This window comes from Dermacentor albipictus, chromosome 3 (assembly GCF_038994185.2).
Source record: "Dermacentor albipictus isolate Rhodes 1998 colony chromosome 3, USDA_Dalb.pri_finalv2, whole genome shotgun sequence".
Lineage (NCBI taxonomy): Eukaryota > Metazoa > Arthropoda > Arachnida > Ixodida > Ixodidae > Dermacentor > Dermacentor albipictus.
In genome coordinates this window covers 14,037,082-14,050,070 of record NC_091823.1, presented here as the reverse complement: position 1 = coordinate 14,050,070, position 12,989 = coordinate 14,037,082, and the positions used below count along the sequence as shown (strand labels likewise).

Sequence of the window (12,989 nt, the reverse complement as noted above, 5' to 3'; positions counted from 1 at the left end):
GTTGTACGGAACCCCTTGCATTACGAAAGCAAGTTTTCCTTCTGCAAAGTTAATGATTTGTTTCATAGAAGTGGTGGCTGGCTTTTTACTACCTACGACACACTGTATTAAACTAAGAAAAGCGTGTACCTTTTCAAAAACGTTGCAAAAGTTGGAAACGATGTTTTGTGTGAACAATGCACGATAGTCACCTCCAACATTCTTCATAATGGAATCAATTAGGTATAGTACAGGCAGCTTCATTTCTATGGGAACCTAGAAGAGAAACTTGGGGTTAGAAGAAACATGATCGAAAAAGAATACTCACCACAAGCAGTCTTCACACACAAGTATACTGGGAAATTTGCGTTTGCAAATATCTGTGAAAAATCCCTGACAGCTTCGCTCGCTGCAGCCCAAAGTTTACACAATCAGCTTCCAGGTTGGTAGTAATGCCAAAGGTCAACGCCATTTGTCAATAAGAAAACGGCACCATGTGTTGCGTTACCCACACTTTTGAAGGCTTATTGTAGAGCCACTGAAAAACATTCGAGGGCACCGTAATAGAACGACTGAATGGTAGGAAACGCATAAGGTTGTTATCGCCTTCACCCATTTTCATTTGGAACGATGAGGGGGTAAAAATAGAAAAATAAACGCGTAGTGAACAAGAATTCAATGCAGCTTGAACAGTTTATTGAGAGAACAGCAAAACTTGCTGCGATCTTCCAAGTGAGATACATGCGGCGGCCAACTTGGCAGCCCGTTTTGATTCCTAGTGATCTAGTTTCGTTGCCCCGTTGAACCGTACCGCGTGGCTTGCGCGGTTGGACGACGGTTAGGCTTCCTTGAATCCAGTGCCGAAATTGAGGGCCGTCCTAGATCGAAGACAGCTGGAAACGCTGCGGTCGAACGCTGCGGATCGTACGCGATGGTAATTCTTCAATTGACGGCGCCGCGAACCACAGTAAATACTTACTACGAGCAATCTTCGATCGCGAGATCGATGTAAATCTTCCCTAGTGACGTCCGAGGTAGCGCTTAAACCGATCTTTGCCAATGAGAACGACAACAATGCGGCCACAAACGCTTGGTCGCCATTGAGAAGCACCACTCGTCAGAGCAAGTAAAATATAATTGAAACTGAGCCTCTACACAATATTACTAAGAAACTGTTTACGGGCTTACAGGTCATGTCAACATGCATGAGCACTATCAGGCCCTCCACACTGTGCAATTTTTAACATGACGCAAGTCGATAGCATTTCGACGGTAGTCGTATTATTCTCTAGTAAACATCTTAACAAAGAGAACCTTCTGCAAGTGCTCTTCGATGCTTCGCACTATCCTTGGAGCTTGCTGGACGTTTTCTTCGGCCAACATCGTGAGCATATTGATGAGCGGCTTGCTGTTGCATGTGAGATCCAGCAGCGACGACTTGTACTCTTCACAGACGTCTTCTTCCATAATTGAATATTAAAAAGGCAAACTACAACTATGCGGCTGTACACAATGTCGACACGAGGGTCGCTTAAGCTGCGCAATCAATGCATGGTAGTAATAAAAAGCGATTTACTCCTCACTGGAACAAAATGGCGAACGCGAACGTCCGCCGCACACAACACTGATGGGAATGAAAATAAAACAAAAATGTCAGCTCTGTTGTTGAACAGAAATATGATCGTTCGCCGATAGAGGCGCAGCATATAGGTTTATTTCTGGTCAAAAATAAAAAAACTTCTTCAAATATGCTTATGTATTAAATAAAACAACCAGAATAAAAGATTTTGACGTCTATTGAAAATAACATTTTAAATCAGTTACATAATTGTGTCACTTTTTATTGCTTGAAGCATTAGCCAGCAGGCTATCACACTCTTTACCTCTTGCTTAGCAAATTATGCATGTGCATTGCAAAAGAATAACTGCCTTCACCTGATAAAAAATGACAGCATTAAAGGTATGCTTCGTACTGCGTGTTTAGACATCATGGAAAGGCGTAAAAGCCTTGAAAGGGTTTTAAACGTCACTCTCCCAGACGAGATCAGCTGATCGAATGCTCCACCTTGCGGATCACTGCGATACTCGCCCTCAGTGCTGAACTGAAAGCACCGAAAGTCGCGTTTTCATCTTGTGGTTGGTGTTGAATCAACACCTCGACGCTACGAACTGTTCATTTCACATTGTGTTTACGTCGTGCATGTGCCCGAGTAGACCACAGGTCACTGTCTCTGCAAGAAAACTATGCAGCGATTAGGCAATCGCGTGTGACTCCATGCGAGCAGCCAACGTCCATCATGTGAAACGAAGTACGTCGTCTTGCGCTGCTGCTTCCTCATCAGAAGCACAATTCTGCAAGCATTCTCAGGATGCGGGTACGCTAAACGCGGGCACACCTGGTACGTATATTTTCTGATGTTTCAGATTCCGTCGCGTTCCCGAGTGGGATGTTTCGGAGCGAAATTTCTAGTTCCGCTTTTGGTGTTCAGAAGTTAACCTCTCAATACCGTGTTTTGCTCGCAGACATCGGGAATCATGGAAGATTACAAGTTTCTATTTAAGGTCGTGCTAATAGGTAACGCTGGTGTCGGGAAGACATGCCTTGTCCGGAGATTCACGCAGGTAACCATATGGGTTTTGATACTCTTTGCGCAGTTCCGAAATTTCCACTGGGCTGACGAGTTCCTGTTGGCTGCGTTTCAGGGTCTATTTCCTCCGGGTCAGGGGGCCACCATTGGTGTCGACTTTCTCATCAAAACTGTCGAAGTGGACGGTGAGAAAGTGAAAGTAAGAGGCCCTGCCTGTTCCTTGTGCCATCGGCGTGCGAACGAGCTTAGAAGCATGTTCAGTTTTCGGTTTCACCTGTGTTGGTCTCTTTTCTTGCTTGATGTAGTGGCGTTCGCCAGCACGAGTGTCGGAATATATATTCGAAACTAACCGATGTCGCCGAGTTGCGCGATTTGCGCGCAGATTTTTTCTTATTATTGTTCTTTAATCTTATTTTATTTATTTATTTGGCAGGCACAGTAGGAAGTGCGCAGTTGTGGAAAGAAAAGCATCTGAAGAATGTGCAGTCCTACTGCAGCTATTGAGCTATTGTTCTGCAGGGTTGTCTGGGTTCATTGTTCACCCACAACTGTATGTTGCATGTAGTGCGTAAAACTGATGTAGCCTCAGCTTATCACTTTTCTATAGCTCAAACAATGTGCTGGTTTTAGCAGTATTAGATCATGCATTGCACACAGCATATTAAATATTTCAGGTAACTGATGCACTGATTTCCCTTAGCGTGTTGCATTTGTTGTGAAAACCTCAATTTTTCTTTCCTGTGAGCGAGTGAAGGATCTTGGCTGTGTTGTCCACCTTTGAGGGACCAGCTAAGGGGTATTTATTCCCTTCAGGCACTGTAAGATAATGCATCACAAGCGAAAGTGTTGATGAATATAATTCTACTTAAAGTGTATTGCATTCATCTTGAAAAACTTGTGATTTTACATGTGCTGCAAGTTTGAATAATATGTGTAAAGTGTTTTACTAACACAAGTTGAAAAGCAGATGGCTGCACGTTTGCTTATGAGTTCAACATGCCGACATGTAGCGGGTTAATTTATTTCATTGTTTGTCACAATGTTAATTTGTCACATGAAATGATTGATGTTCTCATATCGGATGTTCCTGTAGACAATTTTCACATGAGTCCACATTCTGTAAACATGACAGAACACACTGAAGAATTGAGAATACTTAAGTTGTTCTACAGCTCTTTACTTTTCACAATTCTCAAGATGCACGTAATGTACTGAAACTAAATTTTGAATGCACAGAGAATTTTTTCACCTGAAGGGGTTAAGGTAGCAATGCTAGTACAAGTCATGCAAAGGTGTAAGTTTAATCAGAAATTCAGTTTCATATGCAAGTACTGTAGAGCTACACAACCATTGATAGGTAGAACTCCTGCAGATATCTTCCGTGTTTGTTTCATCACTTCCATTCACATGTTCCAAGTCAATCAAAGATTCAGGCATGTAGGTAAAGTAGACTGGACAAATACTGTGTTTTTGCTGGATGAGTTGGTGCATATTGAACGTACAAAAATAACCATTGCTAAAGAAAATGCAACGTAAAAAAGAATGGGCAGAAGAGCGCCCATCCACTTCTTTTCCAGTGTGTTTTCATGTTTGCATCTCATTGTGATATTTTGTATATGTACTTGGTATCCCAAAACACGACCTTACTTAATTACCATAAAATACCAAGCAAGCAAATATCAAATGAGAACCCTCCTTTTATTCACAAACAAGCCCACCACCTACAGTTGACTCCTGTTATTTCACCCAACTTCTTGTTTAATTTTAATGCATTGCAAAGTCCCCGGCGAGGAACTATACATAGGGGACTACGGAAGGAAAACTCGTTTAGTTCAAAGGCCTAAGCATGGTAAATTCAACTCCCACCAGCATTTCTTCAGGTGCACAGTAGTTACTGAAAGCTTTGAAAACACTACAAATGGGCCGTGCAGACTGTAGTGACGAGAGTGACACTGACGCCATTGCTGACAGCATCCTGCTGGAGCCACCAAGTGCTGAACACTCGAGAACTTCTCTTTTTAGTCTGACACTGAGGCATCGTTTGAACTTGTCGGTGCCCATCACTGCATGCTCATTGACTTGTGCTTGAAGAGCAAAAAGCATAGAGACATTACACACTGTTTCAATGAATGAAAAAGATTTGAATTTGTTCATTTTGCCACCCTTTCTTAATTCAACCTTTAGAATAATTTGACCAAGTCCTGCAGTTTTGCAAAGGTCAAATTAATTGGATTCAGCTCTATCTTTAAAAGCTTTGAGAATAATAGGATGGTATAAAAAATGTGTAATCCTTCTCTTGAATGATGTGCTGAGGCCTCCTTTCTGATGCAGCACGCAACAGTACACAATGTGTGCTGGGATTGAACATTGTGTTCCAACTGAAAACATATTCAATATCCTTCGTTAGAAAGAGAAAGCCTAACAACCACTTACAGGCAGCTATTAACCCCTTCAGGCGCTAGTGCCTCTGCAGGCACTATGTGCAGAATTGTGCACATGAAGAAAGTGCATCAAAATCAAAAGCACTGTTTAGAGCGCAGCAAGTTTGAATAGTAAGTATAAAGAGTTTCAGTAATAGGAGTTGAAAGGTAGAAAGCTGGATATTTAACATCGTTGTCAGTTTGTCGTCATGTATCGGGTTCACTTCTTTCATTGTTTCCGCAATCTTTTACATCAGAAATATACTGCAAGTGTCTAGATAGGTGCAGTCCATGTATGCTATACATGAAAGGGCTGATGTTCCTATATCTGACGTCCTGTAAAAAGTTCTTGTCTGGAGTCCACATTCTGTAAACCTTACAAAACTCACTGAAGAATTGAAATTCCTAATTTGTTCAGTATCTATTGTATGGTTTTCACGATTCTGAAGGTACAAGAAATGTGTTGAAACAAAATTTTGAATGCAGAGAATTGGCGCCTGAAAGGGTAAAGTGCTCTCAAATAAAATTTAAAACCAGTGGTGAGAATCTTGCCTGCTTTTTTTGCCCATTACCTTGTAACTTTGCCAAGGTAATTTCCAGTGCATGCCATGTGGTTCAGATGCCAACTTCATGTTACCAGATCTAACAAGCGTGCTTTCTACATTTCGACAGTGTGGCAGAAGATGCACCTACCCCAAACCTGTCTTCTTTGAAGGTTACCTGTGTGTTAGGTAATCCTTTCAGTGCTGTTTTTTTTTTTTTTTCAGAGGCTACGCATCCTCAACGTCGAGTTCTTTTTTTCTGATGTATTATAAAATGAACACAATAGTTTATTTTCGGTAATGCAGAAATGAAAAAACGACACAGGTAATGGCACATGCTCTCTTGGTGTGGTCCCCACTTTCCTTTCCAACAAAAGAATGTCAAAACAAACATGGCGGCACAGAAACGCAGAAACGTACCGGTATACCAGCGACACTGAAAGGGTTAATGGCCTAGGGCACTTGCTTGGTATTTTACGGTATTTTTCTCCACAGTTCTTGAAATGAGTGTTTTTTAAACTGATCTAGTTCATATCTATAGTGAAATTAAGTAAGTATTGACTGTTACCTACTGTTCATTCGTTCTTTCAGCAGTCGTATATCTCGCCTTCCCTATTCACATGCATGTAACATTGAGGAATGCTCTTCTTAGACAAGTACTGTGAAAATTTCAGCAAGATATGTTGCATTTAAAACAATAGACCATATTCTAACTACCATTAGCAGCTTTATTATATAGGCCACCAAATTTATAGAAGCATTGGTGAAATTAGGGAAGTTTTGAAAATATTAAATCATCACTTTTGGAAATACATGGTGTCAGAACAAAATCATGTGCCAATTCCATAAGCAGCAGCTGGTCTCATGCCTAAAGCAGGCGAAGTTTTTGTTTTGCTTATTACTATAGGAAATACTACTATTTTTTGAATAAGGGCTGCATAGCTTCTGCTCGTCGAACTGCGTGTCGAACTGCTTTAGGAGCAGAGGCCTTTGTCATGCTTTAAAGCCTTTAGCTTCTGCTCCTGTTCCTGTAAATGAGCAGGACAAATAAACTGAAACTGAAGTTCATATATTACCTCTCTCCGCTTCTGTGCAGCAGTTGCTTAAGGAGAGCATACCTGCATCCCACGTGTATTTTTCTTTCTTAAACAGATCCTTTAACCAGAGATAGTACTTACATCATACGATTGATGTGCAGTTGCAGATATGGGACACAGCAGGACAGGAACGGTTTCGTTCAATCACCCAAAGCTACTACCGTAGTGCACACGCTCTCATTCTCGTCTATGACATCAGCTGCCAGCCAACGTTTGACTGCTTGCCTGACTGGTTAAGGGAAATCGAGCAGTACGCCAGCCCAAAAGTCCTACGGGCATTAGTAGGTAAGTCAGCATGCTATTGACATTTATTCAGTCTGTTTATCTTCATTGTATATTCCACCTGGTAGAAAACTGGCTGTGCTAAGTCTTTCTTGAATCTATATCTTCATACCACTGCGCATCCACTTGAGCATGCAACATGTGTAAGCAAAATAGACTTGCTCAATTGTGCGCTAATCATGAAAGCGGTGCTACTATTGGAGCTCATCAGTTCTAAGCTTTCACTAGTTATTTTCTTGTGCATGGTTGTACCTTTAATCATATGAATGATAGCGCTCAACTCTATGCAGGCTGTGAATACCACATTGAGAAATGCACACATCTCTGTAGTTTTAAATATATCTGCACACAAAACAGTAGTGGAAGAAACAATAATCTTAATATAGCATATTTCAGCTATGGTTTCCTGCTATGTTTTCTGCAGGTGGGTGTTGCTGCTAATGTTGATAGAATAGATCTGAACAGGTTAGATTATATTCAGATTGACCCGGTGTTCCTTTAAGCTGCACACAGCCTTGAAAGGCATGCATGTTATTCGGCGCTTTTGTGCCTGGACGCGGTTGCAGCTTTCGTGGCAGTTGAAAAGAGATATTGGCAAATTGCTGATTATGAAGCAACAGTAGGTTTATGCCTGCACTGTGATTGTTAGGAAACAAGATTGACCGTGAAGACCGGGAGATCCCAACGCACATTGGTGAGGAGTTTGCTCGCCGGAGTGACATGTACTTTGTGGAGACATCGGCCAAGGAGGCTGACAACGTGGACAAGCTGTTCACCGAGATAGCTGTTCGCCTGACGGCTGAAGCACGGGCTACTCATGCTCGATACTCTGGCCGGCCATCATCTACAGCCGATTCGTTGCCAGATTTGAAGGAAGCTGCAGGAGACAAAGGGGACCACGCTTGCTGCCGCATGTTATGAGCATCCCATGTCACATGCACATGCCATACTGGAACCGCCCTGGTGTTGAGGCACATAGTTCCACTCACTTGACAGCAGTGGGGGCACCTTTGCCTGAAGGAGGCTCTCAAATGACTGTGGTATGGATGAGTATACGGTAGTAACGTTCTGGTGTCAAGCTGTGGGTCATTTTACCTCAGCTTGGGTGCATCATGCATAAAAGAGCCATTGAAAAGATCTAAACGGGAGATTAGAATCTGTTGAGTGGCCTAAGAAACCTTGCATTTTTATATTCGTAGAACATTAGGGTCAGCACTTCTTCACTCAACTTCGCAATACCGACAGTCTGGCACCATTAAAAGTTACTGCTTCGTTCTGGGTATGGAAGAGTATTTGCTAATATTGAAGCTTATTTTGGTGAAAAGGAGCTGCTGTAGCACTTTTGCGCAGTGTCCATGGCACTGACATTTGCCTTTCCCTTAGTAACTCATTGAGGATGGCGAACGCCTTGCAGTCATTGGAAAGCCTCCTTCAGCATGCGTTGCCAGTAGTCTCTACTGAGGTTGGGACTGTGCTGCCACAACTCCTTTCCCATTTTGCTAGTGCTGCCGCCCGTCTGTTCTTGCTCTTTTTGTGTGCGTTCATTGCGATGTTGAAAGTGTGTGAGTACTGTCATAGGGTGTTTTAAAGTCGACAAAGGATTGTTGTCAACCTGCTTCCATTTGTACCCTTTGCTGTAAGTTTTCATGATGCCAGCACTACCTTTGATCTGCAAGAAGCCTCTATTTCCATCTGTGAACAGCAGGTAAAGATTCTGTCACATCAACTTGATGCAGTCGAATTCCTGTGATGATTTTCTACTTTTAGTACCAGTGCAGCTTTATTTTTTATTTTTTTAAGCCTGATTATCATGAAAGCTACTTTGCAGTGAGAAATTTCAGCAAGCGTACTGCTTAATTGAATGATCCTTTACTTTTTGGCAGCAGGTTATCAGTGGTAGTAAAGCTACCTTAACTGCTTTTAAGCACTTTAATATTTATCTTGCTAGCATTTGATGTCATCAGACTGCCTTTGAAAACTTTAGCATGCCACATTTTTTCTTCTTGCTCCAAATATTTGTACTTTGATCTGCTGCACCAATGGCACTGGCGTAGGACGCTGTTTTTTTGTGTGTGTGTTGGTTTGTGTTGAATGAAAGAACTCAAAGATCAAAATGAGAACTGGAGGCAGTTTCCTTAGCATGATGGCTCAGAAAGTGCACCAAAAGAAAAGAAATAGAGAGAGAGAGAAACAAGGAATGAAGTGTGTTGTCTATTAATCATTTCACACATTCTTTTAATTTTTTTCATTGTTTCGGTTGTCATTCAAAGATCAAATCAGCAGTGATTGTTGATTGACCAGTTGTGCATTATGTCTTGGTTGTGTGTGCATCTCAGGCCCAAATGCATCAAAATTATGTGTTGGCTGGTAAACTCAATAGCCCCGCCATGACAGGGAGAAATCATGAGAGGATCTGATGACCATAATTTCCCCATTTATTTAGCAGCTATATGCTTCATTATTGCATTGAAAGGGCTTTATATCAAAGGTTGTGTTTTCTCATTTGTTTGTTTGTTTTGAGGGTCCGGTTTTTATTTTGCTTTCTTTTAAGATTTGTGGCTGCTGTGAAAAGCCCTGAATTTTGTCTATGAACTCAAGTGCTTTTCAGCGCTGATAAGTGTACACAAACACACACACACTATATGATTTATTGTTTAGTTTGTTGGCTGTCTGAGTAATCGCTGTCTTTAGCTTTCTAGACAGAACTGCTCATTTTATCATTCTTAGGTTGTTGCATTAATAATATGCCAGAGGTGCAAAGTGTGCACGAATGTGTTGTCTCTTAACAGCTCCGCTTTTGATTTTCATACCTGTGAGGTATTGTGCTTTTCCATGACAAATGTTCTTGAGAAACATGTGAAGGTTGGTAGAGGCTCTCAGAAAAGGCATTTCAATATTCTCGAGAAATGAGAACTCTGCCAAACACTCCTGAGCCAAGGTACAGCATTGAGGAATTGTGCAGGGTTTTTTTCTTTAGTGGCTCCTAATGAACAGGGCTTTAGAAACAGAACGTCCAGACTGGTCCAGATCTTTATCGAGTGAAAGATGGAAGAGTGCAAGAGAGTGTGAAAGAACTGTGCCTGTATAATGTTCCGAAGAACATCACATTTAGGTGACTCAAAGATAGCATCTTTTTTCTTGTAGTTGTCTGCTGGAAGCCGTACATCAAAGCTCTGCATTTTTTCCCGACAATACTTATGCAGATAAAATAACAACAAAACTTGGTAACGTAATGAAACAGGAAGTACTGTTGCACTATTAATTCTTAATCTGCCTCTATTTCAGTTTAATCTCCTGGGACCACTTGTACATTAAATTGCACATTGCTTTTAATCCTTTTCAGTGTGAACTTGGAAAAAATTACCTTAAATATTTATCCTGCATGTAAAGTTAGGTGTATTCGTTAAGTGTACAGAAATGGTTTAATCACATTGTCGCCATCAGCTTTTGAGAAAACTTGCACTAATTTGACCTAAACTACTGTGTCATCGCAAAGGCTAACAGAAAGCACAAAGTGTGCTTCAAATACTACTAAAAGACGTGAAAATCCAGGCCGTGGCATCAACATGGCAACCTACCACATGATATTACATCTTCATCTCTGTGGTTTAGGCAAAGAAAAGTAGCTTTTACCATAACAAACATCAGGAGATGGGAACTTTTGACATCTAACTGTGGTAATTCATCAAAAAAACATTTTTAACATATAAATCTATAGTTAAAACCCGACTTAGAACACTATTATATCCTCGAGATGTCTTGTGGTCTCAGGAAGTTAATGGATTTATTGCAGCTTCATGCTCATTAACCAGCTGCTGCATGCCACGCGCACTTGTGGCACTGCTCCTTAGAACTCCTGTTTTGTTAAAGGTGCTCAGTGTGGATAAGGTTCCTAGACAAGTTTCAATGTAGCGCCATTGTCCCTTTCTCGCTGCCCTCTTGTTCACATCCTCCTCTTGCATGGAGTGGCGTCGAGAGGTGATACCTGAATGACTGCAGAAAATAGCGCCCTTTCCTCTCCACAGTCACTCTCTCTCACTCTACATGTAGCACCACTAGCACACCCAGAAGGTTCCAAACTTTTCAGCACACTTACAAAAATAGCTTCTAGTTTGTTTTGTACTACATTATCAATACTCATTTTCAAACCGTATTTCGTGCAGTAAATCCTTATTCATGCGTATGTTGCCGTAAACCAAACTTTGGAACCTCTTCTAAAAAGTGAACACCACCATATCTGGCTGGAATGCCATTTCACTGCACCATGCGGACTATCACAGGAGAGCGTGAGGATGAGGACGAAGGTGGCTAGATCAAAGAATGGCACTACCTTGAAACCTTTTATCTAGGAACCTTAAGTGTGGACTGTGGTTCTGTTTACCAGGTGAGCATTACACCTGAGCAGAATTTGTTTAACGGTAATGAGACTTTGAACGTGACAGTCTTTATGGCAGCTGTGATATTTTTTTTGTTGTGTTTGTCAGAAAATTGTAAACAAGCTCTCTTCAAGGTGCCCTAGGCTTTATTTCAATTGTTTGTTTTATGAGAATCGTACTGTGCCCAGTGCTGCAAGTCCAAAATTGAACGCTTGTTTGCAGTTCAGATCAACCCCTTTGTGCAAGCGACTTGCAAGTCATAACGTTTTTTGAGGTGTGAACATATACTTGCCTTATTTTCCAATCACCATTCAGTTGAGGTAGCTGGTCATGTTTAAGGATGTGTTATAGGTGCTTTGAGTGTCTCCTTTCAAGCTTTGCTCAACACCTTTACTAATGTTTTGAAAAAGTAGTCAGCGTATTACATTTAACATTCTACAACATTACGAACATTCCATTGTGGCCAGCATGCCTCATTTTTCCAGAGACTGAGACTTTTGGCACCATTTGTTATTGCTGCTCATTTATTACTATGCTGCAATGCTTCGGTTGTATGTGTGCTACAAACATCTGTATTTGCAATTTGACCTTTAGCTACAGCAGATTGCTGCGCATGAAAATCTTAGAGTAATTTTTTTGTGTGTGTGATTTCAACACAACTCACATGTGTGCAGAGATTTTAGCAGGTGATGTATATAGACACCCCATAAGATAGTTCCTTATGCCACTTTTCGGTTTCCTGGCCTCTATCGCCACTGCACTGTCCATGAAGCAATTTAGTGACCCAAGTTATTCATATTTATTTCAAAAATTGTCAACCTTTATTTGATGAAATAAATATTTTAAGTCGCTTACAGGTTCTGTGCTTGAATTTATTGCTTTCAAAATTAGATTCACACAGAAAAAAAAAATGCGCCAGCTGGCTAAACTTGTTCCCAAGAACCCAGCATTCTTGCATGCATTTGAGACTTGCAAGCTGTTTGTTTCCAAGCAAAATTTTGCAGAAGTACTCCGTTTACAAGAGAGTGATAAACATGCCATCCTACAATGACATTCCATCTAGTACTGGCAGCTAAGCTTTCTAAGCCACTAAAATTGCCCGTTTTTTGCATTTTCTTCATACAGAAAAGCTGGTGTTTTTCATTGCCTATTTTCCATTGCTATAATATTCTTCCTGCAGCTTTCGATTTTACTTTTAGCCTTCTCTTATGCTCCTGAATTAAGTATTTGTGCCCATGACAACTCTGCCTAACACTGAAATTTAAGACTGACATCAAGGAACACTAACTTTAGAAGAATTTGCGTTCAGTACTAGTTAGCCAGCCATCAAATGTTACACCAGTATAATACCATGTAGTAGTGGCATAGCCAGGAATTTTTTTTTATGTGAACAAATAATGGAATATGAATCAAATGATGCTGAAAGTTAATTTAGTCCAGGACATTTCATGCAAATGTACAGTCTTCTCATCACTAATACACCATTAATATCATTATTAGAGAGTTTTAGAATAGGGGCCCCAAACGTTTTAAGGCCCCAAAGAAATAGCGTCGAAGCCACTGCGCATGCGCGAGACGCAAACTGCGTTTGGGTACCCATCGAAGTGACGGCTCTAACCTAGCACTAAACTGGGTTCGATTCGTGGTAACGCGTGACGTTCGCAAGCTAGAAGCGACTGCGGTTATCGCTTTCTCTCAACTAGCG

At 41.1% G+C, this 12,989-nt stretch overlaps 2 protein-coding genes across 7 annotated transcripts in view; one reads left to right on the top strand and one right to left on the bottom strand.

Annotated features, from left to right (window-relative positions):
• The window catches only part of LOC139057251 (pre-mRNA cleavage complex 2 protein Pcf11-like), an 85,484-nt gene extending 83,858 nt beyond the window's left edge, over positions 1 to 1,626 (bottom strand). For all 6 annotated transcript variants that reach the window (XM_070535126.1, XM_070535131.1, XM_070535127.1 and 3 more), the window contains exons 1-2: positions 1,294 to 1,626; positions 130 to 255 (exon numbers count right to left, since the gene is read on the bottom strand). In XM_070535126.1, coding sequence (XP_070391227.1) covers positions 130 to 255; positions 1,294 to 1,446 — 279 coding nt within the window. In that variant the 5' untranslated portion in view covers positions 1,447 to 1,626. The remainder of the gene's footprint in view (positions 1 to 129; positions 256 to 1,293) is intronic.
• A 373-nt stretch (positions 1,627 to 1,999) lies between these two features.
• Positions 2,000 to 12,138, top strand: LOC139057250 (ras-related protein Rab-30-like). The gene is made up of 5 exons (XM_070535124.1): positions 2,000 to 2,378; positions 2,503 to 2,601; positions 2,683 to 2,766; positions 6,728 to 6,911; positions 7,558 to 12,138. The coding sequence occupies exons 2-5, from the start codon at positions 2,515 to 2,517 to the stop codon at positions 7,827 to 7,829; spliced, it is 627 nt and encodes a 208-aa protein (XP_070391225.1). The 5' UTR covers positions 2,000 to 2,378; positions 2,503 to 2,514; the 3' UTR covers positions 7,830 to 12,138.
• The last annotated feature ends 851 nt before the right edge of the window (positions 12,139 to 12,989 follow it).